Source organism: Stenella coeruleoalba (assembly GCF_951394435.1).
Source record: "Stenella coeruleoalba genome assembly, chromosome: 5".
Classification (NCBI taxonomy): domain Eukaryota; kingdom Metazoa; phylum Chordata; class Mammalia; order Artiodactyla; family Delphinidae; genus Stenella; species Stenella coeruleoalba.
In genome coordinates, this window is record NC_137150.1 from 9,649,674 (window position 1) to 9,677,238 (window position 27,565).

The 27,565-nt window shown below is 44.4% G+C and overlaps 1 protein-coding gene across 2 annotated transcripts in view; it reads right to left on the bottom strand.

The window, feature by feature from the left end:
- Positions 1-27,565, bottom strand: part of PLCL2 (phospholipase C like 2) — a 196,480-nt gene that overhangs the window by 25,589 nt on the left and 143,326 nt on the right. For both annotated transcript variants that reach the window (XM_079921255.1, XM_079921256.1), the window contains exon 6: positions 5,625-5,734. In XM_079921255.1, coding sequence (XP_079777381.1) covers positions 5,625-5,734 — 110 coding nt within the window. The remainder of the gene's footprint in view (positions 1-5,624; positions 5,735-27,565) is intronic.

Below are 27,565 nucleotides of genomic sequence, written 5' to 3' on the forward strand. Positions count from 1 at the left end.
TTTATATTGAAGTACAGTTGATTTACAATGCTGTTAGTTTCACGTGTACAGCAAAGTGATTTAGTTATACATATACATATATCTATTCTTTTTCAAATTATTTTCCCATTTAGGTTCTGAAAATTCTAATAGCCCACCAACCTGGAGAGATATAAACTGAGTGTCTTTCTCCTTTTACTTCTGTTTGATGGAGAAGAAGAGATGATGGGACAGGGGGTGGGAAGAAAGAGGTGAGATGGAAAAGTTAGGAATGGGGCTGACACACAACTAGAAATCTGGACACAATATATAAAGCAATGATTTTCAGATAGTGCAAGACAGGGAGCCCTGGGAGAAGGGGTATGGACACAAGGTCCAGCTCATTGCCTGGAGAGCTTCCCAAACAGAGCCCAGCAGCCCCTCTTTGGAGCTCAGGGAGGCAAAGCGGCTGCAAGGGTAGTGGAGAGGGAGGGAGGGCTACAACAGCTGTAAATATACAATAGGATATTGTACCATGAGCACAAAGGGAGGGAGAGGATATCATGAGTACAAAGAAGAGAAGCAGGAAATTCAAAATAAAAACCCCACCGGACAGGATTAATGGCACATTAGACGCTGTAGAACATAGAGCAGTATTGTTTGAAGACTAGAAGACTTGAAGACTAGCATTGCTTGCAGCACTAGAAACTATTAAAAAAAAAAAAAACAGCAAAAAGGCCTAAACAAATGAACAGTGCATCTGTGACTTATGGGATAGTATCAAGCAGTACATATGTACAAATGGAGTCACAGAAGGAGAGGGGAGAAAGGGTAAAACAGAAAAAATTTAAAGAAACTATGGCTGAAAAATTTCCAAGTTTGATGAAAACTGTAAATCCCTATATAGAAAAACCTCAAAGAACTCTAAGCAGAAGAAACATAAAGAAAGCCACACTAAGGCCCATCATGATCTTTTAAAAAAAATCTAAAAAAAAACAAAGACCCCAACAAAAAGATGTTCAAACCATATACACTTATTAGACTTGCTAAACTGATAATAACAAATGTTGACAAAGGTGTGGGGTAACTGGAACTCTCATAACACTGCTCGGGGGGAGTTCACAATGGAACAGTTCATAAAGCAGTTTGTAAAGCAGTTGGCAATTTCTTATAGAGTCCGACATACACTTACCATATGAGCAATTCCACTCACAGGTATTTACCCAAGAAAAATAAAAACATATGTTCACACGAAGACTTGAATGTGAATGTTCGTTGCAGCTGTATTCTTAATAGGTAAAACCTGGAAGCAACCCAAATGTCCATCAACTAGTGAACATACAAAGTGTGGTACACCCATAGGATAGAATACTATTCATCAATTAAAAGGAATAGCTTACTGAAACATACATCAACTTGGATGAATCTCAAAAGCATGATCCTAAATGCAAGAAGCCAGGCACAAAGTTTATTACTACACGATTCCATTTATGTGACATTCTGGAATGGGTGAAACTAGAGATGGCACTCAGACCAGCGATCAGCAAGGTGGGGGAGTTTACTACAAAGGGGCACAAGGGAACTTCTAGGGATGATGCTCTATCATCACTGTGGTAGGTTGCATGATTATATGCATTTGTCCAAATTCATTGAACTGCGCAGTTAAAATTGGTGAATTTTATTTTATGTAAATTATACCTCAGTAATGCTCATCAAAAAAGAGAGAATGGTGCTATCTAATGAGTGTGAGGTCTTGAGGGCTGGCTTCTGAATTAAAGCAGCAATCAGAAGCCTGTGGGAATGAATTACACCCTCTCCCCAGTTATGCAGCAGAAACCCTAGAACAGGACATTTACAAACTCTGAGAAAGCTGGGTCCAAGTATCCGAACAAAGGCTGTCTATGACCCCAGCTGAGATTTCTCTCTTCTCCGCCATTCCCTCAGGCTACAGAAAAGCATGGGCAACTTCTTGGACTGGTGGTGAGAGCGAACCAGTTTAAATATTGAGCTTAGAGCAAGCAACATGGGAACTACAGTCTGGAGTCAACTGGTGATGTTTAAACCTGGATAATGGAAAACTAACAATATGCCTAACTCCCCACGCAGAAATATTAAAAAGCGCTAACTCATCTTTCGTAGCAGAAGGGCAACCAACAAAGCTTATAACTGAAATGTCCAGCTTTCAAAAACCCAACAAAATGACTCCAATTAACATTTTTCATAGTCTCTTTTCTTAACCTCAGAGAGATTTTATAGGAAAGAAAAACCTCTAGGGTAAAAATTGTTCAGCAATTCATTTAGTTTCTTTATGGTTTGCTTTTTTCCTATTAATTTAAGTGAAGTGAAACTTAGTACTTAAAAAAATTAAATAGAGAAATTATAGTAGGATTCTATCTATTGATATACCTTATTTCATAATAACTGAGACACTAGTACTTATGAGACATACATACCACTTTTTATACACCACTAAGGAAGAAAATCACTCCAATTTAACTAGGCTACAATGCAAAGATGCCATGCATTATAAGATACACACCAATATCAAAGATGTGAAAAATGAGAAAAAAGTATGACTCAGGATCAAAAACATGTGTCTCCATCCATCCGTCCACATGCATATAAAAAGGTTCCTGGAATAAGGTCACTTACATTTAATAATAATTATTTCTCGGAGGATCTGAGGTCATTTTAAAACTTATCTTTTATACATTAAAAAAGTTCTTTAAAATGAAGACATATTTACAAAAACAAATGAATGATTTTTATTCAAAGAAAAAAATGACTGGAAGTAAATATGCCAAGACCCTAACAGCGGGTCATTCTGGATGTGGAATCAGAGGTGACATTTCTCCTTCGTTCATTTCTGTATTTTAAAGCAACTCTTAAAGTTAAAAAAACTAAACAAAGCTAGCAAGGACTCATGAAAACTGGGCTGGACATCCTTGGACGAAAGGAGTTTGTGGGCGGGCGCCTGCTCTGGGGGTGATCCATCACCCCGGCTCTCACACTGCAAGTCCTTCATCCCGCGATGATTGGCCACCCTGCCTCCCTTGTTGTTCACATAAGTGGGGTGATTCAGAAGGAAAGACACTTCTGATTTGACTCTAGAGTGGTGGCACTCAATTTTTTAAGGTGCCTGCGAATCCCCTGAGGAACGTGTCACACAGCCAGATTCCTGCGTCCACCCCTGAGATGCTGACCCAGGAGGTCTGTGGTGGGGCTTAGGAGACTGTGTCTTAAGCACCCGGGTAATTCTTACACCTGGCCTCACAGCTCCGGGGCTCCCTCAGCACGTCTGGAGGGAAAGTCTGGAACCTTCCCCAAGCCTCTGTGCCCCCATGAGGGCACCCACTGCCAACTACATACCACACAGGGCCCTGGAGGGCTGGACTCCCTCCAAGCTCTGTGCAAAGAACAGGTGGTGAGGGGAACTCAAGGGACCCATCCCCTCCTGCCAGAAAAAGGCTGGGAGCTCAACTCAGACCCAAACTCATGTCTAAAACTCCACCGGCACTGATTCTTCTAAAGAAAGTTTAAACCCGAGAAATATGCAGCAATGAAAAAAGCCCTCCTATTGTACAGAAAAGACACACCGACCTCTCCAACTCTTCCCCACTCAGCGCTTGGGTTCCACCATACTCAAACATCAGCTACAGCAAATACTACCCTGGGAATTTTAAAAAGATCTATTACCCTGTTCTATACGTTTGTTTCCATATGTACGTAAGTCTGAGGTGCTAATTCTATCTCCTGGACATAATTCAAAAGAAAATAGTTTCCTCAGTGTAGCTGTTTGGTTCAATTTCATGTTTCTAAAACCTGAGCCATTACTTTATGTCAGCTGTTTTTCATGAATATGTGCGCCAGCCTCCCATTTTCAGGGGTTCTTAGCCCAGTACTTCTCAAACTGTAATGTGCATAAGAATCCCCCGGGATCTTGTAAAAAGGCAGATTCTGACTCAGCAGGCCTGGGGCAGGGCCCGGGAGTCTGCATTGTGAACAAGCTCCCAGGTGAGGCCCAGGCTGCTGGTTCCTGGACCAGAATGGAGTAGCAAGGATAGCTGACAGATGAAAAGTTTGCTCCCTAAGTCTGTTTTGCCTATAATAAAATAAAAGCCAAACGAGCATTTGTTCCTATCACAGGGCTATAGACTACGATGCAATTTTTTCCTGAGGTTTGCAGGAAACTGGTAGTGTACAACCCCGTCTCTGGTTGGGAGTGAGTCAGCAAGTTGTAAAGCCAAATTCCTCTTCATTGTAAATTGTCCTATCTGCTGTTTACTGAACTGCAAATGATCAGAGTTAAATACTAAGCAGAAGATCCAGAGATGGAAAAAAGTACATGTGTAGGAAGGGAAGTATTTGAAGAAGTTTAGAAAATGACTTATTATAAAAATGAGTAAGGGTTTAAGATGAGAAAGTGCAAGTTGGCTGGCTTTGAAAGGGTGACTTTTCATTAAATTAAATCAGAAAACTGTTGTCAGCTGCAGGAGGGATCTTTTTTTTTTTTTGGTCTAAATTGTAGTTTATTATCATCTACACGTATGTATTTCCCAAATTTTTTTTACATGAGTATATATTACTTTGAAAATTAGGGATGCAGGATGGATCTTTTAACTTGAAGGGGAACAGAGCAATTAAAAGAGGCAGCTGTGATAATGTCTTTTGAATTCAACTGAGAAGAAAGTTTGGAGGGTGAACCGGAGAGTAATTTTACATTGAGCTGTCCAAGGCCCAGAGTGAAATAATGTTTCTGTGTTATTATTATTCAAGGTCCCAAACACTGAGATAAAGAAAAGATCAGAGAGACAAAATGCAAAGAAAGTTCCAAGGCACATACATAACGTTAGTTTTAAAATCATGTCATATGATATATACCATAGAGAAAAAGACTGGGAGAATGTACAGCAAAAGACCCTGGACGGTGGGACTATGTTTACCTTTGGTTATGCTATTTTGACATTTTCTATAACGAAAAAATATTACTTTTATAATAAAACCAATAAAAGTTAATTTTTTAAAATGGTCATGCTGAGATAGGTAGATGGAAGGAAAGGAGGGAAGGAGGGAGGGAGGGAGGGAGAGAGAGACAGACAGAAAGAAAGGAAGAGAAAGAAAGAAGGAAGCAGATAAACAAACAGATATAGATGGTTTCTCCCTTGAAGGGAAATTTTTTTCAAATAGCAATTCCTTTACATATTTCTTTTGATTATGCCCCCCACAATTCTTTCCTACTTCTTCCCTGGTAGCATATTGACATTAAGGCTGTGATTATACTTTAAAGCATTGAATGAAATCTGAAGAACTAGAATCTTCAAATTCCCAGTCATTCCTCTGTAATCAATGCTTTCTATTTCACATGTAGCAACTGGCATTTATGAACTTTACGATGCTTTAAGGACGAAATGCAGATCCTTTCCCTTCTTGGCAGAATCACAAGGTGCCAACTGCTCGAGTCCCCTGTTCTCCCTCGGAGCTGCACTGCCCAGCTACTGTGCCCGCAGCAGGCTCTCCAGAAAGCAGAGTTCTCATTCGATTTTTGTGACCATGCCACAGCTTCAAGTGGCTGGTAATGTACAGTGCAGGAAGTGGTATACTAACAGGAAGAAACATGCTGAACAAGGATGCAACATCACTAGCATCAGAAACAACTCGGAAAATACCTTTAAGATGGTAATATTCCAGGTAAAGCTCTCCACAGCTTTTTGCAGTTTGCGTTCCTTCAGACCTTCCTTGGTGCCTATGCTGTGCAAGTGTTCATGGAATTCCATGGCTGAAAGAAACAGAAAGACAGAGGATATTACTTCCCCACCCAATCTGTGGTAACGAGCCGGCAATATTTCTTTTTCTAGGTACAGCTGAAACGATTCCAACCTCCACTGAGATTTCATAAAGGGCCTATTTAAGAATGTAACAATGGGGGAAACACTGCAAATTCACGGCATCCGTGAGGCAGAAGGTGTCTTAGAGGTGGGTGCTCCTGGACTGGAAGGGCTGCAGGGCACAGGTGATCATCCTCATTCTTACGTTAGAGATGAGATGTCTGAGGCTCAGTCAGGTTCAGAGACACTGAGGCTGTGGAGGGAGCAGCACAACAGCTGGACCAGAATCCAGGTCTTTGGAATCTCAGAGGCAGATTTCAGCTCTGCCAAGGACACGATGTTGGCAATTAGGGACGAAAAGAGTGCAAAGCAATGTATTTCCTGTCCCAGTAAAAGTCAATCTGAGGTCAGACCCCAAGCCTGCTGTAGAGGGGAGCAGATGGGGAGAACGCCCAAGAACTCTAACTCGGAATAATTTACATAAACAATGCATATTCCCCATCATCATTCAAAACAGCCTGAAGGCAGGAGTGGCGTGACAGTCCTTTTCCTGGTTTAATATCATTAAAACTCATGGGAAGTTTTCATATTCATCTGCAGTCACTTATCCCATCTCTGGCCAATGGGAACCCCACAGGTGGGTTCCTAGGTTCTTCTGAAATCACTAATTAGTCTTTGATATGTCCCTTGCTTTCCAGCACAAGATGTTCTAGACCTACCAAGTACATTTCTCATCACAGACGTGGAACCAGGCATTTCTCCAGGGACCTCTGGACCCTTACAGTGGGGAATGGTGTTTAAAGACCACCATCTGGGGGCTAGGAGTGCACATTGTTACTGAGTTTCCACTGTTTTCTAGGCCTTTATATTGAACAGATCTCAGGTACATGGAGGTTTTTTTGTTTGTTTGTTTGGGTTTTTTTTTTTTGCGGTACGCGGGCCTTTCACTGTTGTGGCCTCTCCCGTTGCGGAGCACAGGCTCCGGACGCGCAGGCTCAGCGGCCATGGCTCACGGGCCCAGCCACTCCGCGGCATGTGGGATCTTCCCGGACCAGGGGCACGAACCCGTGTCCCCTGCATCGGCAGGCGGACTCTCAACCACTGCGCCACCAGGGAAGCCCGGAGTATTTTTTTTAAGGGAAGAATAAGATCTTACTCATACTTCTAATTCAAATTTAAGTATACAGGAATTTTACATAATTTTAAAAAATCTTATGCTTATTTCTTTTCTCTTAGGTAGACAATCTTAATTCTTAACCACACAAACATAACCAATAGTAAGACCGCTAAATACAATTTAAACTCTGCATTTTTTTTGTCCTTAGAGTATCTCATTGAGAAGGTACAGAAAAAGTATTGTGTTCTAAGGTCTGTCAGAATAATTATTTTCTTTATGTGGGTATGTCACTTAACAAAGTATAATTCCCTTCATTTATTTCCCCCCCCCCCCATTGTGTATGTGTTGGGTGGGAAGTGATTTTGCTTTTTTGGATATAATTTGTTTTATGATTCCAAAGTCAAACTACGTATCAGGGTGCATTCAGGTAAATCTTACTTTCTTCCTGGTCTCCTCTACTCTGACCCCTCCCTCCTCCTACGCATTTTTCTTAGTTTTATATTTATCTTTTATTGTCTTGTTTCTCCTTGAAAATCTAAGCAAATGTGTTCATATATCCACAATCCTCCCTTTCTTGCACAAAGGCAGCATACCACGCACCCTGCTCTGTATCGTGGTTTTTCTTCTCAGGTAACTACGTAGTGGAGATCACTCCCTGCCCGTGTGTCAAGCTCTTCTTCACTCTTTTTCTAACACCTACACAGGCTCCCACATTGTGTGGATGAGCCAGCATTTATTTAACCAGTCCTCACTGATGGACATTGTCTCCAATCTTTTGCTATTACAAATAATGTTGGAGCAGCTGTAATTTTTACAAGACGTTTCCGGCGTCCTTTCGTACATTTTTACTGTTCAGTTGGGCATCCCGATTTCTAACTCCCTTTCTATGCAACATCGTTTCAGAGCAGCTATTTACGTCGTGACTGACAGTAACTTTATTCCTTAGTGTCTTTAAACAGTGACGGAGAGTTGACACAAAGGATAAATACAGTAAGCTGCCGATCTACTCTTCCTTCTTCTCTATTTTTTCCCCTCCTCATAGGAACTATGGCCCTAATTCCTGTCATGCTATTAAGGCTTAAGAACCTCCCTGGTTTCAAAAAAGAACAGTAACTAGTAACATTCATTACATTGCCTAGGAAACTACTACACTGACCACTCTCCTTTAATTCAGCCTCTCTTTTGCCAACACCCCAACCTGGTCACTAAACCCCCTCCAGCGCACTGCTGTGTGGCCTGGCTCACATGGGGGGGGGGCTGCATCCCCCATATCTAGTTCTGACTTTCCTGGATGTACTTAGCTTAACAGATGGGAAAAATAGACAAAAAATAATAACCACGAGTAGGTGGCGATGATGTTCTAAAACCCAGGATTTCTGCTAGAGTAAAACACACACACACAACGTTTCCCTGATCAGGTCTGAGAGACTCCCTGGTGTGTGCTGTGATGACTCAGACCCGCTTCCTAGAACACGGCCAGGTGAGGCCCCGATGGTAGGACCCCGATGGGTCTTAGGTTTTAATACTTCAGCACGATCTGGATTTCAGGACCTCAATCGTTAATATTCATAATGTTTCTATTTCGGATAGTTGGGAAGCATTATGGTCTTATAAGCGTCACTGAGGCTCAGTAGATGGACGTCTAGACTGGGACACGGGAAAGAGAAGAGACACAGGAGAAGAGGTGGAGCAGTGACTCTCTGTGTAACAAGAAGGTATAGAGTTGTATGGCCTCCGAGGGGCGTGGGAAGGGACATGGTTGTGACGTTATCGTGGGACCGCACCATACAGCTGCCTGACCAGAAGCGGGCTTTTTGAGACGCTTTCTTCTTACAAATCTCAATACTGGCACAAAGATGTGACACAATAGTCCTGGCGGATTTGTCAACCACCCAGATGTACGCCTGGGAGCCTCTCGCCACTGGAGGCAGTTGGCTTAACTCGCCTTGCTGACCATCTGACCACTAAGGTGATGAGACAGTGACCGGAACTGCCCCGCGGGGCTTCACTTCAACCAACAGCTAAGAACCTGCAGGTAACACAAGCACGGAACAGCCGAAGGTGGGAATGCCGAGCTCAAACAAATATCTGTCCTAGATTTTAAGAAAGCAGCTTTCAGAAAGTTCAGAAGAACACAGGGCCAGAGGCTGCCTTGAGAAGGACTGAGGACTCAGGGAAGAAACACAGTCAAGATGATAAAAAATGATACCGATTAGGATGAAATGGAGAAACTCTTTTTTTTTTTTTTTTGGTCACACCACGCAGCTTGCAGGATCTTAGTTCCCTGACCAGGGATGGAACCCACAACCTTGGCAGTGAAAGTGCGGAGTTCTAACCACTGGATGGCCAGGGAAGTCCCATGATGAAATGCAGAAACATTTAAGGAAACAAGTATAGCTGTCTAAAAACCTCATATTCTACATGTCTATGAAAAAGTGAGACAATTCCCCCCATCCTCCCCCTCTTAAAATATCTATAGCCCAATAAAAGTCCACAGGCAAGTGAAAAGTGTATTATTAATGAGGCTCTTTAAAAATGGGCACAAAGAGGGGCTTCCCTGGTGGCGCGGTGGTTGGGAGTCCGCCTGCCGATGCAGGGGACGCAGGTTCGTGCCCTGGTTCGGGAGGATCCCACATGCCGCGGAGCGGTTGGGCCTGTGGGCCATGGCCGCTGGGCCTGCGCGTCCAGGGCCTGTGCTCCGCAATGGGAGAGGCCACGACAGTGAGAGGCCCGCATACCGCAAAAAAAAAAAAAAAAAAATGGGCACGAAAAGGTGATTAGTTGAAAAATGGTAAAGTTACGTTAAAAATATAAAACCCCACATTTAAAAAAGTGGTCAAGACCATCAGTCCCATTACCATTTATTTCATTGTCTGGTTTGCTACATAACACACCTGTTTCTTTAAAAAGATTTTCATATTATTAACTTATAGACTAATCTTTGCAAACATTCCGCCAATCCACTTATATGTAGCATATGTTGATTTTATTTTTTAAGGAAATAAAAGGATTCTCAACTTGATCTATACAGCATGACTGTACTTTTCACTGCTCCCCTGTGATATGCAAAGTCCAGGCCAAAGACATGATCAAGGGAAACAAAAGACAACTCACCGGGCACTTTACACCTACTATACAGGAAACTTGGAAAGAGGCTATAGAACTTTCCCGAGGAAATGGTAAAGAAAAACTTGAATATTGGTTTGTCTGAGCCCAGTGGCCTAAGGTTTCCCAACTATCATGCATTATTTCTAAACAAGAATCCCAGCCCTTAATATGAGCTCTTGCTTCCATGTCCTGGCTATTGTAAATAGAGCTGCAATGGACATTTTGGTACATGACTCTTTTTGAATTAAGGTTTTCTCAGGGTATATGCCCAGTAGTGGCATTGCTGGGTCGTATGGTAGTTCTATCTTTAGTTTTTTAAGGAACCTCCATACTGTTCTCCATAGTGGCTGAACCAATTCACATTCCCACCAGCAGTGCAAGAGTGTTCCCTTCTCTCCACACCCTCTCCAACATTTATTGTTTCTAGATTTTTTGATGATGGCCATTCTGACTGGTGTGAGATGATATCTCATTGTAGTTTTGATTTGCATTTCTCTAATGATTAATGATGTTGAGCATTCTTTCATGTGTTTGATGAATGGATAAAGTAGATGTGGCACGTATATACAATGGAATATTACTCAGCCATAAAAAGAAATGAAATTGAGTTATTCGTAGTGAGGTGGATGGACCTAGAGTCTGTTATACAGAGTGAAGTAAGTCAGAAAGAGAAAAACAAATACTGTATGCTAACACATATATATGGAATCTAAGAAAAAAAAATGTCATGAAGAACCTAGGGGCAAGACGGGAATAAAGACACAGACCTACTAGAGAATGGACTTGAGGATATGGGGAGGGGGAAGGGTAAGCTGGGACAAAGTGAGAGAGAGGCATGGACATATACACACTACCAGACGTAAAACAGATAGCTAGTGGGAAGCAGCCACATAGCATAGGGAGATCAGCTCGGTGCTGTGTGACCACCTACAGGGGTGGGATAGGGTGGGAGGGAGGGAGACGCAAGAGGGAAGAGATATGGGAACATATGTATATGTATAACTGATTCACTTTGTTATAAAGCAGAAACTAACACACCATTGTAAAGCAATTATACTCCAATAAAGATGTTAAAAAAAATATATGAGCTCTTGGGATGGTTGTGTGTATCCAATAATTACACTGTGAGGTAGAACACTGCAGGGGTATCAGACAGGCACTGACCCTGTTCTAAGGGAATACAAGGGGAGAGAGAATGAGATCCTGCCATGGAACTGGGTCTGCCCAAATATAACAAAGAAATCTGATTATATGTCAAGATGCAAACTGCATTATTCCCTTGATATTAAATTACCAGGAAATCTATTCTAACATGTCACAGGAGGTCTTCACATCAACGGTGGATATAAAGAACCTGTCTGGGTTAGATGTTAAGTAACGTTCTCCCAATTTCCCAAATTATTTTCAGCAAAGAAACATTAGCCCAGTGAAAACATCCTTATCTTATTAAGAAACTTAGAAGCAGCATCTCTTCTCCGCCTGTAAGTCAAACCATCTATCTGAAGAGCAGAGTTTTAAAGTAGATGGTGAAAATCAGATAACTGAAAACTTTAAGACTAAGTTACCACCTTCCTTCCCCTGCCCCCCACGAAGAAGCTAAGTTGTTTTCTTTTTAAAATTTCTTGTTCTTTAGTTACAGTTTGAAGGTGGTGGGGTTAGGAGCCAGAGAAGAGACAGACAGACAGACATGGGCAAGACAGTCACGATTCTACTTTTTTTTTTTCTTTAAATGACTGGCCCAGCTCACATATTCAAATATCTATTTCTAAATTATTCTATCTCGAACAAGATTATTTTTTAATGTTTTCTAGTTTCACCTTTTTTAAAAAAGGACTCCAATATGAAACAATCGGGAATATTTACTTGAAGAGATAAACCTGAACTATTATCTCAGATTTCTTTAACAAGTGGATTGTTCACAATAGTTCTCTATTTCTGTAATCAGTAGTCAATATTCATAACACTGAGATGCAAAAGGTCTCATCATTTTGGATAATGAAAGTAATTTCTGATGCTTGAAGTAATAACACTAATTGGTCAGCCAACAACATGTATTGATCAAACTCCATGTACAGGGCATTTGACCATCTGCTGTGTTGAGTCCCATTAAGGCCCATTACTTACACATGCTGAACACTGTAAAAAGCTACAGACTTCTAGAAGCATGGGGAGAAAGCCAGGGTAAGGGGACTAGTGCTTATATTATCTGCTCACTGACAACCATTTCAGAAAGAAATCTTTATAACTTTGTTCTGGAATACAATGGCTGAGTATACAGGCCTTAGAGTAGCAAATAGGGCAACAGCATTACAACGATGTGAGAACATGTACAATTTCTGCTTTTTTTAATCGATGCCAAAATAAACTGTAGGTGCAGTAGCAAATTAGGATTTTTGTATGAGGACTCATACTATGAAAGGGAGATTCTGTAGGCATGCAAGGACTATGTATTACAAAATGAAACTTTACAGAATAGATTACAAACAACTGGTAATGTAAAGATTAATCTTAAGAAATAAATAACCAATCAGAAAAGCTGAAATTTCAGAAAACTTGAGGACAACCATTCTGTGTTTTCTCCTTAGTGAGTAGAGAGATGAGAATAAACACCTCCTCTGAGAGAGCTGACTGCCCTTGTCCCTATTATAAAATTGTAAACAGTTATGTTGAAAATTTACATAACAAGGAAGAAAGGGAGCTCTTATCATTTCCTGCCCGAGTGTGCTCAGTGGAGTGACAAGAATGCTGAACTCTGATTAAAGAAAGGTGATCTGGCGGTGCCTGTCCCCCACAGACGGGGCCCAGGAGCAGCCAGCACGGCTCAGCCGCGGCCTCGGGGTGCAGGCTGGGCCTCAGGACGCCTGCACCTCCTATTAATTTGCTCAGGAATAAGACCTGGTCGCTCGTGGTGACGGACCTCTGGGCAGCTTTGGGAGGCTAGTTCTGCTTCCCGCCTTCTTACTAACTACACTATCGATTCCACAGACAGGCAAGCATCCCTTTGTACTTACACAAAGTAACTATCTGATTTTTGGCATGTCCCTTGCTTACCGGTTTCCAATGTGTCTTTTGCCTGCCTCTCTACGTTGCTGCTACTTTAGGGTGACAGGCCCTGCACTTTGGGACGGGGACCATCCGTCTACACAGGTGCAGTGCCTAGAAGCCGCCCTCACACGCAGGCTTGTAATAATGCTGTTAAGTGGAGCCTTTACAGTTCTTAAAAGGATAAGAAGATGCAGGAAAACCACCCAAACCAGCCCCTCCTGAGCTGGTAAAAGGGCGGACACTGCAGTTGTCAGACCACGTCGGTAAGTGAGGCAAGAGATACCAGCTAATTCTGGCCAAAGAAATTAACATCTTCGTTAAGTTTTAGAACACTTCACTTGAAAACCAATACTAACTAGGTCAACAGTCTTTTGAAAAACATGACGTGATACAATTTGACGTGATACAATTTCACGGTGCTACATCATTTAACAGTCAAAATATATGGTGTGGGGCTTCCCTGGTGGCCCAGTGGTTGAGAGTCCGCCTGCCGATGCAGGGGACACGGGTTCGTGCCCCAGTCCGGGAAGATCCCACATGCCGCAGAGCGGCTGGGCCCATGAGCCATGGCCGCTGAGCCTGCGCGTCCGGAGCCTGTGCTCCACAATGGGAGAGGCCACAGCAGTGAGAGGCCCACGTACCGCAAAAAAAAAAAAATAAAAAAATAAAAAAATAAAATATATATATATATATGGTGTGTTCAAAAGCATGAAAGTTTGAAGGCTGTGGGCATATTACACAAATTCAATGACATGCTTGGAAACATGAACTAAAACTTGGGGGAAAAGTCTAGAAAGCAGCAAATATCTCAAGCACAGCCGTGGCTGGGCCTGCTGGGTCTGCTCTTCTGTCAAGCGGATTGTCTTTGCGCCTTGGCTGCTCTGTGCCAAAGACCCTACAATTAGGTTCCTCCGACTCCGTGACCCCAAGTTTGTGTTTCTAGAAAAGAGCTGTGGGTTATTTTTCTTCTGGAATGTTAACCAGAAGAATGTATACCATTTTCTTCTGCAATGCTCAAATTCCTTTCTGGTAGTGAACTTGAGAACCAGGGAAATAAACAGTAGGTCATCAAACAGCAGAGGAAGGACAAATGGAAAGGCCATAGTCAGTGATTCCTGCGAGAGTGTAGTTCATTCTGCTCTAAAGGGAACAGAGGCACAGGCCACACAAACAAAACACAAGGCCAGGCCCTGGGCCCACGGTGGACCTTTCCACTTATAGCCACAGGGTTAAATTTTAAAAATTGGTATGGCCACACAAAAGTATATTATTTGATTTTTATGTAAAGAACAATGTTTTAGAAATTTATTGCTTCTTTCCATGTCATCTCTCAAAAATTTAAACAGCTCAGATTTTTTATAGAGGGAGGTGCTTGTTTCACATAATTTTCCAATTATTGTTTCAAAACACTGTAACTTAAGTATTTTAAAGGTTTGTTTTTGAGGGGCTTAAAGCTTAATGACAAAAGATGGAATGTAGTGCTGACAGATTATCATGTTTTAAAAAAAATTAATAAAGAAGTGTAAAGATGATACGTAATTACATTAGCTAAGAACATTAGTGCAACTGCATATAATGGAATGTAGTAAAGAGAAATTTCCAGTCCTATAAAGTTTCCCGCCTCCCATCACAGATAAACCTAGATGAAAACCAAACAGCCATAAAACTAAAATAAAAATTTTAAAATACATGATACGTACAATACTAAGATATGAAGAAGAGGCTTTGCCTTGAAGGGAAGGGGGGCTCAGTCAGAAACATGACAGCATTTCCTCTTTGATGGAAACAAATGGCATTTATTCATGCCAAACATGAAGCAGGTGACCTTTCAAACATTCTAGATGGGATTTTCTATACCAATCTAAATGATTCGAATCGAAAATGTACCATGTAGCACACGGCTCAAAATTTTCAGAAGCAAGTATAATTTTAAAAAATACTCCATAAGAGACATATTGATCTTAAATTTATATACCTAAAGATTACTTTTTCAACTGCAAATTTACTTAGCTATCCTAAAAGACGCTTTTATCACAAACATACCCAGTGCAAAAATATTTCTATGTGTGTTGAAAATAGAAACCAAAATCGTAGGGTAGAATATTTCAAATGGTGACAAAAGAAATATATATTTATAATTTTAATTTATTTCAGATTTCCCAAGTTAGGTACAGTGAGCTATTTCCTGAAAGATGGAATTCCATATAACACAAGTCAACCTGGGATCTCACTCAAGAGGTCAATTTGTCAAGTTTTACAAGTACCTCAAAATAATATGGTCTCATGTCCCAACATCAAAGTCCCTTGAGAACAAAATATGGATCATTTTTTCCAACGAACGTATATATAGAACGTGTTAAAATATACAGGCTTTGTAAACTATACGCTCTGCCCCCCAAACCCCAGGGGTCTGAAGTTCGGGTGTGCCTCCAGCACGTGGGCGCTGACGCCATTATCTCCATGGAGACGCAGAAATGCCTCATGACGTTTCACATAGTTCCAGTTGGTAGTCTCTCTCTCTAGGCCTTCTTCCCAAACAATCTTGGCATTAGCAAAAGCCGAATTATTTTCAGATGGATTTTGAGCTGTTTAATCCCATTCCATTTATCTATCTGAGGTGCAATAGATAAACCAGGTCTCTTAAATATACCCTTAAAACCCAGAAGGATGCCACGCCCACAGCATTATGCTTCGTGAATGGACTGCGCGAGGGGGGCGTGCCTTCCTCCGCCAGCGCTCCACCTGGGGAATCCGGGTGAGAGGGCGGGGCATCCCTCGCGTCCTCTGTGGAATCCAGTGACCATGCCACCCTTCTAAACACGGGCCACGGGACTCACCTGGGCTGGGATCAGACGAGGAACAAACAGCAGACCCTCCTCACTCCACTGTGTTGAGAAACAAAACGGCCTCTTCACCCCAATTATACTTAAAGATGAGCTTTTCACACGGAGGACACGTTTGTCTGGATGGCCCTCGGAAGTCAGTCCTTTCCCCTCTACCAGGTGGGCACGATCACCCAAACACACGAGGCCCTCGGGACGCAACCCTGTCCACCTCTCCCTTTCTTTTTACGCCTCTTATTTTAATTTTTGAACAGATAATATAGTCGCATGGCTCAACATTTAGAAAGTATAGACTGGTATACGGAGAACGACCTTTCCCTCCCCATCACCCAGCCTCCTTGGCCCCTCCCACTGGGCAACCGCGGTTACCCCCTCCCTGAGAGAGCGGTGCCCTCAGCATCTCTCAAGGCTCTAGCCTCCTGCCTCACCTTTTAAAACACATGAGCAGGGACTTCCCTGGTGGCACAGAGGTTAAGAATCTGTGCCAAGGAAGGGGATATGGGTTCGAGCCCTGGTCCGGGAAGATCCCACATGCTGCGGAGCAACTAAGCCCGTGCGCCACAACTACTGAGCCTGCGCTCTAGAGCCCACGCTCTGCAATAAGAGAAGCCACTGCAATGAGAAGCCCGTGCACCGCAACGAGGAGTAGCCCCAGCTCGCTGCAACTAGAGAAAGCCAGCACATAGCAACAAAGACCCAACACAGCCAAAGATAAATAATAAATTAATTAAAAAAAAACACATGAGCAAATAGCACACACTGTTTGCCTTGCCTTTTTAAACTATGTATACACACACACACACACACACACACATATGTTGTTTTATCTTTATGTGTATATAAGATCTTCCTTATATAGGTATATATATGTAGTCTGTGTGTCTGTGCAGGTGAATATAGACACATACATATTTCTTTATTCTTTTTGAAGGGGTAGCATAATGTCCCATCATACAGATCTATCATAACATAGTTGACAAGGACCCTCCTATTAAACACTTAGATGTAACATCTAGGCTGTTCTCAGTGTTATAAAGAAAACTCTAAACACATGTAATTCCACAAATATGTGATCAAATCTTTAGAATAAACTCTAAAAAAAAAAAGGAATTACTGGTTCAAAGTGTACATGATTCGTAATTCCAAAATTTACTGCCATGTGGCCTTCCCTAGGTGTGGACCCAATTTATACCCCCTAACACATAATGTGACAGTTCCCAGTTTCCCCTATAAGCCCACCCATCAGTCATGATCTGTGTGTGACGGAACTCTGGGGTCTTTGATATGAACGTTTGGATCTGATGCGTGAAAAGTGGCATCTCCTTGAAACACCTCATTCTCCAGGAGATCACAGCAACCTCCTCCTACCCGTCTGGCTGCACCCTAACCTCTGGGGTCACTCTCCTGTGTCTCCCCAACGTCCAAACGGTGAAAGCCCAGGGCTCCGTCTTCTCTATTCATTGTCACTGCTTAGAAGAGCTCGGTCTCCAAGCTTGAAAGACCTCTTTCGTGCCCATGGCTTCCAAATTCATTGCCTCCAGTCTGGACCTCTCTCTGAACTTTAGACTTGGAAGTCAACCAGGCAGACCAAACTTAACACATCTACATCCAAACCTCTGATTTTCCGTCTCAAACCCTCTCCCCACAGTCCTCTCCATCTTGGTAAAGAGAACCCAACCAAGAATCCTGCAGTCCTGCCTTCTTTCCTCCTGCCCCACGTCCAATCCGTGAATAAATCCTGATAGCCGTCACCACCGCCCAGATCCCCCCAGATCAAGCCGTTCAGTGGCCTGGATGGTTGCAAAAGCCTCCTGGGTGGTCCTCCAGCACCTGCTTTCGTTCCCCACCCCTTACCCCCTGCTTATCGGATGCAGCCACTCTTCTGCTCAGACCCTCAGGAAGAGCTTCCATCTCTCTGAGAGGAGAGCTGGCGTCCTCGCAACAGCCTGGCCCGTTGTCACCTGGCTCCTGCCCTCCCGGCCCCTTGCTCCCAACACTGTAGCCAGGTGGCCCGTCTTCCTGAAATAATCTCCTTCCAGATATCTGATAAGCTTGCTCTCTGCCTCCAATCATGCCTGCGTAGATGTCACCGGTTCCCTGAGGTCCTGGCTAAGCACTTTATTGAAAAGAGCCACTGCCCACCCCTGCCCCCGCCCTGTCCCCCTCTCTGCCTCACTGATTCCAAAAAACTCACCACTGTCGGACACAGTGAGTGTTGTATTTACTTGCTTTTTTATTTTCTGTCTCCCATGACTCGACTTCAGCTTTGAGAAGGCCAGAGTTTAGACTCTGCATTCATAACTGTCCCTCTACCTGTAGCAGGTTTGCATCGTTTATGGGTGAGTCTGGACATCCTTTCATTTTAGAGTCTTTTGAATTTCCCTTGTTGTGAACTGTGTTCATATTCTTTGCAAAGAATACAAACATGAGGGTTGTTGGCCTTTTTCAGACTGATTTTAGGAGCTCCTTGTGTTATTAGGGATATCAGCCTTTCCTAATAAGTATCGCTAACATTTTTTTCTTAGTTTCTCATTGTTGTTGCAGCTTTGCTTCTGATCCTTTTTGGCACACAGAATTCTTTGCACGCAGTCTAATCCATCAGAGGGCTGTGTGTGTGTGTGTGTGTGTGTGTGTGTGTGTGTGTGTGTTTGAATGTTTTGCTGCAGCTTCTGGGTCTGTGCTATCTCCCGTCTGTGCCGCGGCCACTGCTGGCCTGCGCCTGGCTGTCCCTGCGGGGGCTCCTCTCCCACCTGGAATTCCCGCCCCACCAGCCTTGCTCCCAAACCACTTTCCTGACTCAACTGAAGCTCCAAAACTCTGGTTCCGTGCTGACCCGATGGGTCAGTCACGGGCTGTGCTGCCCTCTCACCAGAGGACCAAGTCCCCTGTGCAGTGAGGATTCCGCTTGCGCCTCTCCTGCGCTCGGCCTGGAGCCCTGGGGCGGGGAAGTGAGGTCCCCAGCCTCCCTCAGACTGAGAGTAGGACCCTGATAAACGTCTGTGAAGAAACAAATGGATGAATAACCGTAGCATTCCACATTCAATTCAATTCCACCAGTATTTACTGAGTGCCAGCTTTGGCAAGGCGCTGCTCTTGGCGTCGGTGGGAGACGATATGAATTACAAAGCTCCCTGCTCTCAGGGAGTTTACATTCTAGTTGGAAGGAGACACACAATAACCCAGGGACGTAAGCAAATGATACTGTGGTTGGAAGGTAATGACTGCTATAGGGAAAAAAAAAAAAAAGTAGGGCAGGGCAGGAGCTCAGATGTGCCGGCTTGTTTTTAAGGTTTGAAGTTGAAGTAAAACATTCAGGTCTGAATTATTAATACAAACTCGTAATCATATCCTGGGATTGCCTAGATTTCCTCCCAACCCTTTCTTCGTTAAAGAACTCATCCATAGCACAGGGAACTCTACTCAATGTTCTGTGGTGACCTAAACGGGAAGGAAATCCAAAAAAAGAGGGGATGTATGTATACGTATAGCTGCTTCACTTTGCTGCACAGCAGAAAGTAATACAACATCGTAAAGCAACTATACTCCAATAAAAATTAATTAAAAAAAAAAAACCAAGAACTCACCCATTCAAATAACTCCTCCGTTTGGATGATACTAATTCTATCTGTAGACGCCACTCCACCCCAAGTTTTACTGCAGTTGCTTCAACGATGTGCTAGCTATTTCCATTTGACCCTCTGCTATGGTCTGTTTTGTGTCCCCCTGCCCGACCCCAATCTATATGTTGCAACCCTCATTCCCAAAGGGATGGTGTTAGGAGGTGCAGCCTTTGGGAGGTGCTTGGGTCAGGAGTATGGAGCCCTCATGAATGGGATTAGTGCTCTTTTAAAGCTCTACCCCTTCCACCATGTGAGGACCCTGCAAGGAAGTACCAGCCCCGAACCAGGAAACGGGCCCTCACCTCGCGATCCTGGACGCCCCAGCCTCCCGAGCTGTGAGAGCTAAGTCTGTAGTTTTAAGCCCTCTGGTCTGTGATACTTTGTTATAGCAGCCCGACTGGACCAGGACAGCCACCCTACATGATCCCAGGCCCAGCACGCCTGAACCAGACCTTCACAATCACCTCCCCCCTTCCCCAGTAGCTCAGGCCCCCACATTCCAGTGCTGTGTGGAGTACTGGAACACGGAGGGCACAGGAGAGAGATGGGTCAGTCAGTGAGTCCCCAGGCCTGTCCCAAACTATTTCATGACCCCACGGCCTACGGCAGATTCCAGAAGTGTTCAAGACGTTGGCAGACAGAGCTTGAAAGAAGGGCTTTACAACCAGATACATTTGGTTTGGGAAATGCTGAGTTGAACTAGGGAACATGTAGCATGCTGATGTGTCCTAAGAATCTCCAAAGGGGAATACGTTGTGTTATGAAGATTTGGTGATGAAACCCTTTGCCCCAGGAGCATATGACTAGCGTTCCTCCAATCAGGCTTTGGGCAATGTTGGCCTTAGAAGTCAACGCCAAACACTTCATCCTTGAATTAAAAGGCTCCCGCCATAGAACCCAACCTCTACTTCCAACCCTAATTTCTGCTGCTTCCCAAAGCAAACATTTCCCTTCGGACAGGACAACATACGTCATGGGCATGGAAAGCACATCTGGATGACGAAGCCTCTCCCCTCTGGCCCACCAGAAAAGCCCCGTCCCTCCGCTCTCGTCACACGGACCGTACATGCCTCTCTCAAGCCCCTAGTCCAAGCCCTACCCCCTCCCTGTCAACAAAACCCCTGGCCTGCTCCCTCTCTCAGATTCCACTTATACCCGTTGCCTCATCTACTGGCTTGGTTGTGTTTTATAACTTTAAATGGTAGCAGAGACCGTGCATTAGTTTTTGCACCTCGAATAAATACTTAGTACAGCACTAAACACACTCCACAGATGCGCGACTGCATTTTTCCTTTACTGTGTTAACACGTGTAATGACATGTTTTTGACAAGGCACTGACCTATAATGAAAGAATACAGGTTAATTAAAATTGTTTCAAATTCCTTATTCTTAGAAGATTTACCGCTAAATATTGTTCAAACATTCTTAGAATGCATTTGTTCACTTTACCCACTACAGTCCCTTATTTATATTATATTATATCTCATATATCATATCATGTCATATGATTTGTAGACCACAGAATTTGAAAGACAGAAAAAGCCTTAGAGACCATCTAGGCTATTTACTTCATTTTAAATCCAAGAATACCTAATCAGATATATGTGGGTGTGTGTGTGTGTGTGTGTGTGTGTGTGTGTGTGTGTGTGTGTGTGTGTGTGTTTGTGTGTGTATAAAACCTTCTGGTATTTGAGAAAGATGATTTAATTTACTGTGGACTTTACTTGACTTGTGGTTTTTCTCAAATTTAATGAACAAGTATAATGGAATAATAACAAAAATGATTTTTATGGGAGTGCCAGAGTTGAAGGAAGCCTGACCCCTCCCCAGAAGATAATCTGCTGAGCTGCTGAGAGTTGCCATTTATTTATTTATTTGTTTGTTTGTTTATTTTTGGCTGCATTGGGTCTTCATTGCTGTGAACGGGCTTTCTCTAGTTGCGGCAAGCAGGGGCTACTCTTCATTGCAGTGCATGGGCTTCTCATCGCAGTGGCTTCTCTTGCTGCAGAGCACGGGCTCTAGGCACACGGGCTGCAGTAGTTGTGGCATGTGGGCTCAGGAGTTGTGGCTCACGGGCTCTAGAGTACAGGCTCAGTAGTTGTGGCGCACGGGCTTAGTTGCTCCACGGCATGTGGGATCTTCCCGGACCAGGGCTTGAACCTGTGTCCCCTGCTTTGGCAGGCCGACTCCCAACCACTGTGCCACCAGGAAGCCTGCGAGTTGCCATTAAGATGAAAAGTGATGCGTTCAGAGACTCTGGGTTTACAGGGAAGGAGGAGGCAGAGGAAGAAGTGACAAGAAAGCACAGCTTTGGGATCTGCGCACAGGACAGATATCCAGGGAGGTCACACATCTGCCCATCTGCCTCCCCTTCACTCCTGGCACTGGGAAATGTCACCAGTGAAAGCCGTGCTGGGAAGAAGGAATCGCTCTCATCAATCCGGCAGGCAGGCACGGAGCAGTCACCCTTTGCAGGGTGGGCAGGGGTGGGGAGAGGCTCAGAGGTGAGCATGAACCCAGGAGGGACCTCTCTGCTCCATCCTCTAAAGAGAGCTTCTCGTTCAAATGCAAATTCCTGGGCCCCAACCTCCAGGATTCAATACTGGGGAGCGAAGCAAAGGAACTGCACTTTACACAAGTGTCCCTAGGAGACTCTGACCACACTTGTAGGAAATCCTGCTGCGACGACAGCTATGTGGTCGTCTGAAGGCAGGATGGGGTAATGGGCACCTGAGACGGCGGGGTGCGGGGAGACAGCTGGTTCCTACAGACTGCCTGCTTGTTTAGCCTTCCTGCCTGAGTTGGCCTAGTTGTCACTTTTGTGATCATCCCTCTACCCTCCCTTACCATCAGCAAAGGTTCCTTTTGAGGGCATTAAGAAGGATGGGGCGGGGGGCAGGCTGGCCCACCGACAATGACCTTGCTACTTCCTGGCTTCTGTGGCTTCACTGTTAGTTAATTAAAGTGCCCGGGAGGGCACCTGGTGATTCTTAGAAGAGGAAAGAGGCCGAGGGTCCCAAAGGAGTTAAGGGTTCACGTGTCTCACCTTCAGAGAGGTCACTCTTCACCTTCAAAGTGAGGCATTGACTCTCCCCCTTGAAACACACGTTGACAGGCTGCATGCAACTCATGCACCCGTGCCGTCGCATGGGATGACTTATCTGATCTTCTCTTTCTAGGTGACTGTGATCAGGCCATTCCAAACTTGCTGCTTAGGCAACTGATCTGAGGTCACTGTATTCTCGAACCCGTGGGGCTATCGGGGACGCATACAACTCACTGTCACTTAGAAGGAGGAAAATGAGCCAGAGAGAAGTCGAGTGACTAACGTAATACCACACAGCAAGACATGGTACAGGGGGCCCAGGAGCCTGTGCTGGATCCCCAGGGAAGAACCTCTTACTTCTGTAAATTGGGGCTGAGAAACAGCCTGACATAAGCGAAGACAAAAGTTATAGGCTCCCAGGCTTCCTTTTGCAAACATTGTTAACGGAACACTGTGAAGTGTTTTTCAGAATGACTCGTACAGATGATTTTACGTTTGCTGTGTTGAGCCAGACAATGATGTGAGCAAAGCAATTGATGGATGGTGACAGGTTACTTATCCGGAAACCTTCCCTGCTAAGAACACACTGCAATCCCAGGAGTTTGCAAAACAACAGAGGCCACTGAGCAATGTCATGTAGGTCTGCCTGGCATCCTGCTTGTTCTCCTCACAGGGACGCGTCAGGCTCTCTCTGCTTTGAGGTAAGATAAATCTATCAAGCTTGGTCCCAGGGGAAAGGCCGGCAGACCAGAAGCAGCAAATCAGAAAGAGAACAAAAGAGTCATGTACAAACAGGCGGTGGGAAATGCAGCACGAACTGTAGGAGAAGTAGGGAGTGAAAGCCGAAGGAGAGGAGATGGAACTAAACTATGACTCCTGGGATGGGATCTGAACAGGAAGCCCCAGTGCACAGCGTAAGGGCCCTGAAAACTTAAGGCTCCTGGGGGCATCGCTGCATTAACCAGGGCAAATAACCACCCTGGGTCATCGCAAGTTCAAATTACTTTTGGCAGCCCAATTTAAGAAAGCAGAGATGTGTAGCATCCATTACAGGAAAATTTCCAGTAAGCAGATTAAAATGAAGGGCAATTAAAGCTTTTGTTATTTCGAAAGCTGCCTTCCATCCCACTTTACTCAGTAATGATGCACCCCTGCCACGCATGGGAGCCCCTCAGAGCTTTCAGAATAGAAGCTTCTACTTCTACTTGGAAAGAGCAGGGACCCGACTCTCCTGCCAGAAGAGGAGCCAGGCTCTCGCCCACTGGGTGCAGACACCACCTCTGCACCTGGGCTGCCCAGAAAGCCAGGTGGCAGGGGTCCTGGGCGGCAAGCACCTGCCTCACCCACCTGGCCCCAAGCCTGGTGGGCGTGGCCACGCCTCCTCCAGGACCACGCAGGTCAAGGATTCCTGTCGCAGCTTCCACCGCTCCATCCCTTCTTTCCTCTTTCTTAAACTTAGTAAATTAAATTAAGTTTAAATTTAGCAGTGATTTAATGTTTGGCAGAAGGATGCATACACCTAGTTTAAAGATAAAGAGTTGTCACCAATCCCCCCTCTCCAGAAGCAGTTAACATTCAACCCCTTTAGCTGAGTTTGTTTCATTTTTGAGTATCTATGCCCCTATTGCTAAGTAACAGGCATATACTGTTTAGATTTTCTTCCCCAAGCATTACTTGTTAAACTGCCCAGATGAAGGATGAGAATTTGGCTATTTTCAAGCTCCCCACCGTCAGGACTCTCGGCCGTCTGGGACCTAGCTGCTCCTGAATCCAGCTTTCGGACAGCTGTCCCCTTTTATTCCCACCTCTACCTCGACCCCCAGCGGCATCTGCTGCCACCGGGTCCCAGCCTGCTGGGGTCTCCACGAAGTCAGACTGTGCCCCCATTCCCACCCGCTTCAGGCTCAGCTTTCTTGAGTCAGCTAAGTCGACTTTCCTTTTCCTGTTTCCAAAATTTTGTTGCTCCCATTTTCTTTGTCCTTGTAAGTTTTTTATTAAAAAAAAAAAACAACCCTACTGTCATTTTAATGAGGCTCAGAAAGGAGTGGACATTAAATGCATGTTAATGCACCATCTTGGACAGGAAGTACGCTACTGGCAGGAAATAAGTCATTGATTTCTTTTTTTCTTCCCAGAGAACAAATGCTTTTCCATTTAAATTCACCTGATGAAAACATCCAATGCACCGAAGCAAAGCAGTCTGGACTACCTCCTAGATCATCTTCCTATTCTTTACGGAACAGATCGATTCAGTGACTAACTAAAATTCAAACACAGGCTGCCGTTTTGGGGCCACTGAAGGAGAGAAAGAGCTAGACATCAGAAAGTGGAAAAGATGTTTCCCCTGAAAGAATCCGGCTAATCTTTTATCAGCTTTTATAAACTTTTGAAAAAGAACTTGTATGAACTTTAACAATGCTTCTCCCTCTGGAGATTCCGGCCCCGCCCCCGCCCCCGTGTGTGTTCCTTTCCATCACCCACTTGGATACTTCCTGGGAGAACAAGCATCTTTTAGACCCAGTAGGACGTGTGCTCGTTACTGCACACAGACCCGTTCCCGCACGGCCGTACCATCCACCACTTCTCTGTCTTTCTCACTCGCATGGCAGCCCAGATCCACTCGTCCCACACCCCTCCCCGCGATCCCAACATTCAGTCCGTCCCTGTCACTGGCACCACTGGCCTCTGGCTCTGAGCAAATGCTCCACATCCTGCCCTTCCCGTCCCCGCTTCCACCGCACCCAAGAGCCAGCGTCCCCCCCTTCTCAGTGGAAAACACTCCTCCACCCCAGGATGCGTCCACACGCCACGGCTCTCCCTTTCCGAGGTCAAGTGTTTCACAGCCACGCTTGATTCCTGCCCCCCTCACTTCCTGCACCCTTTATGCTGGGCTCATCTTTTAGCATCTTCCTCTCCGCCTCTTCAATGGATCTTCCATATTCCTAGGAACGTGGTTTTCTTATTAAGATTTCCCTTTAACCCACCAAACTTCTGTGCTGGCATATTCTCGTCTTAAAAGAGTGGGCTACACAGCCTGCCCCAACTGCCCCTCACCTGGCTGCTCTCACCTCCCTTCCTGGTCCCTTTGGGTCCCTGTCTGCTGCGCGAGCAGCTTCCTGGCCCACCTTGGCTGTGGGTCTTCACTTACCGGCGTTCCTCACCGGCCTCAGTCTCTCCTCCCAATAACGGCCTCAGCAGACTCATTTCTAGCTCCAAAAAATCAGTTACACAGCGGGGAGTCCGAACCTGTCCCAACTGGGTGCACTTTTCAACACGGGACTGGAGGCGGGTAGTGTGTAACTCCTTATTTTCAGTTATTTACGTGAAGCTTTGCCTAATAAGAATATAGGTTTGTGTTTAAAAGTGTGGAATACTTCTAAAATAATCCTCTCTTCCAGCACTTTGGTGACCTATACCTTTACTTTGTAATTGCAAGATTAAAGATCTGCAAGCAGAACAATTACTCACCAAAAGTAAAATCTTATGCAAATGCTATTGAGCCCAACACAAATGAGCAGCTCTTCAGATGATTAAGAACGATATGCCTTACGATAACTGTAAACATAAGAAACAAAGATCAAGAGACTCTAAAATAAGCACTTGGACAACAGAAGGGCTGTGTAGGCGGGCGGCAGTAATTATGAAACCGGGAGATGATCGTTATGTGCTTCTGAAGGGCTTTCAACCCGAAGCAACTCAGACCATTACACAGCGGTTATCCCCACTCCTACCTCCCCAAGCAAAACCCTTAACAGACAAGACTCTTTAGCTTTTCAAATACAAGCAAATATATCCCTTACTGAAATCGAACAGAAAAACAACACGAAGCTGCATGATGCTAGACATTATCAAATTTCATAAGGCAAGGAAGTTGCAAAGAATTGCCAATAACTCAAATTGTTAAATGAATAGCCAGTTCTTTCTTTCCGATAAACTGTGGTTTCAGATTCTAACGGTCCACAATTCTCATAGCAATACATGCATTTAATAGAATCGAATACTTCATAAAAGTCAAATCACATTTAGCCAGTTAGTATCTGAGCGACTCCGCTGTGCAGATGTTAGAACAGATGTCACGGGTAAAACAGAGAGTCACTCAGCATGCAAGCCTGGCGCACGGGAGGTCACTGTCCCGTTTGGAAGATGGGACACGTTAATAAAAGACACAGTGACCGAAGAGGCTTGATCGGCTGAACCAGATACACGTCTGAAGGGCTGAATGGAATGGGTCTGGAACACACATCCCGGAATCAGGAAAGCCCCTGGGAGACTGATGAGATGAGAAGAAGACAGGGAAAGACTGGCAGAGAGGAGGGAGACGGAGGTCCTACCTTGTGGAAATCTAAGTGGAAACACACAAGAGATGGCAGAGGAGGCGGGGCAGCCCAAAGCCCGGCTGGACGAACAACCTCACATCTTCCTCACTGTTCCGGACAACCTCCAGCGGGTCCTGCCCACAACAGTCCTCTGCACACAGCTATTATGATGGTCACCTGAAAGCTCAGCTTCTCTCCCCTTCCACTAAAAAACCAGGGGTTCCCCACTGCCTCACAGGCCGAGTTCAGGCTCCTGAGTCACACACAGTAAGTACTCAATGCGTCTGACTGTGCGTGGTTACTTCCATACGTCCTGTTTGATTTGAAGGTTCTAGAAGACAAAAACCAATCTTGCTTATTGTTTTAAATATTTTGGTATGTAACAGCTCTTACAAGTATCTTAGGCATAGTACAAGTTCAAAACATATTTATTAAATAAATGAACAGATGACTTAATTAATACTTTTTAATATAACATTGGCAAAGTGGGTGGGCCAGTTGGCAATGACTTTGCATAGGAAGTTAGAAGTTTAGATTTGGTCAGCTACTCAATGATTCTGTATAGGGTAGTGACATGATGAAAAGTGGTATTTGACGTAACTTGCTTTAATTGTGGTCGTAAGTGTCCCAGAAAGGGCTAGAAGTAGAAAGATGACTTTGCTAATAATATTTTGCTAACAAGATGA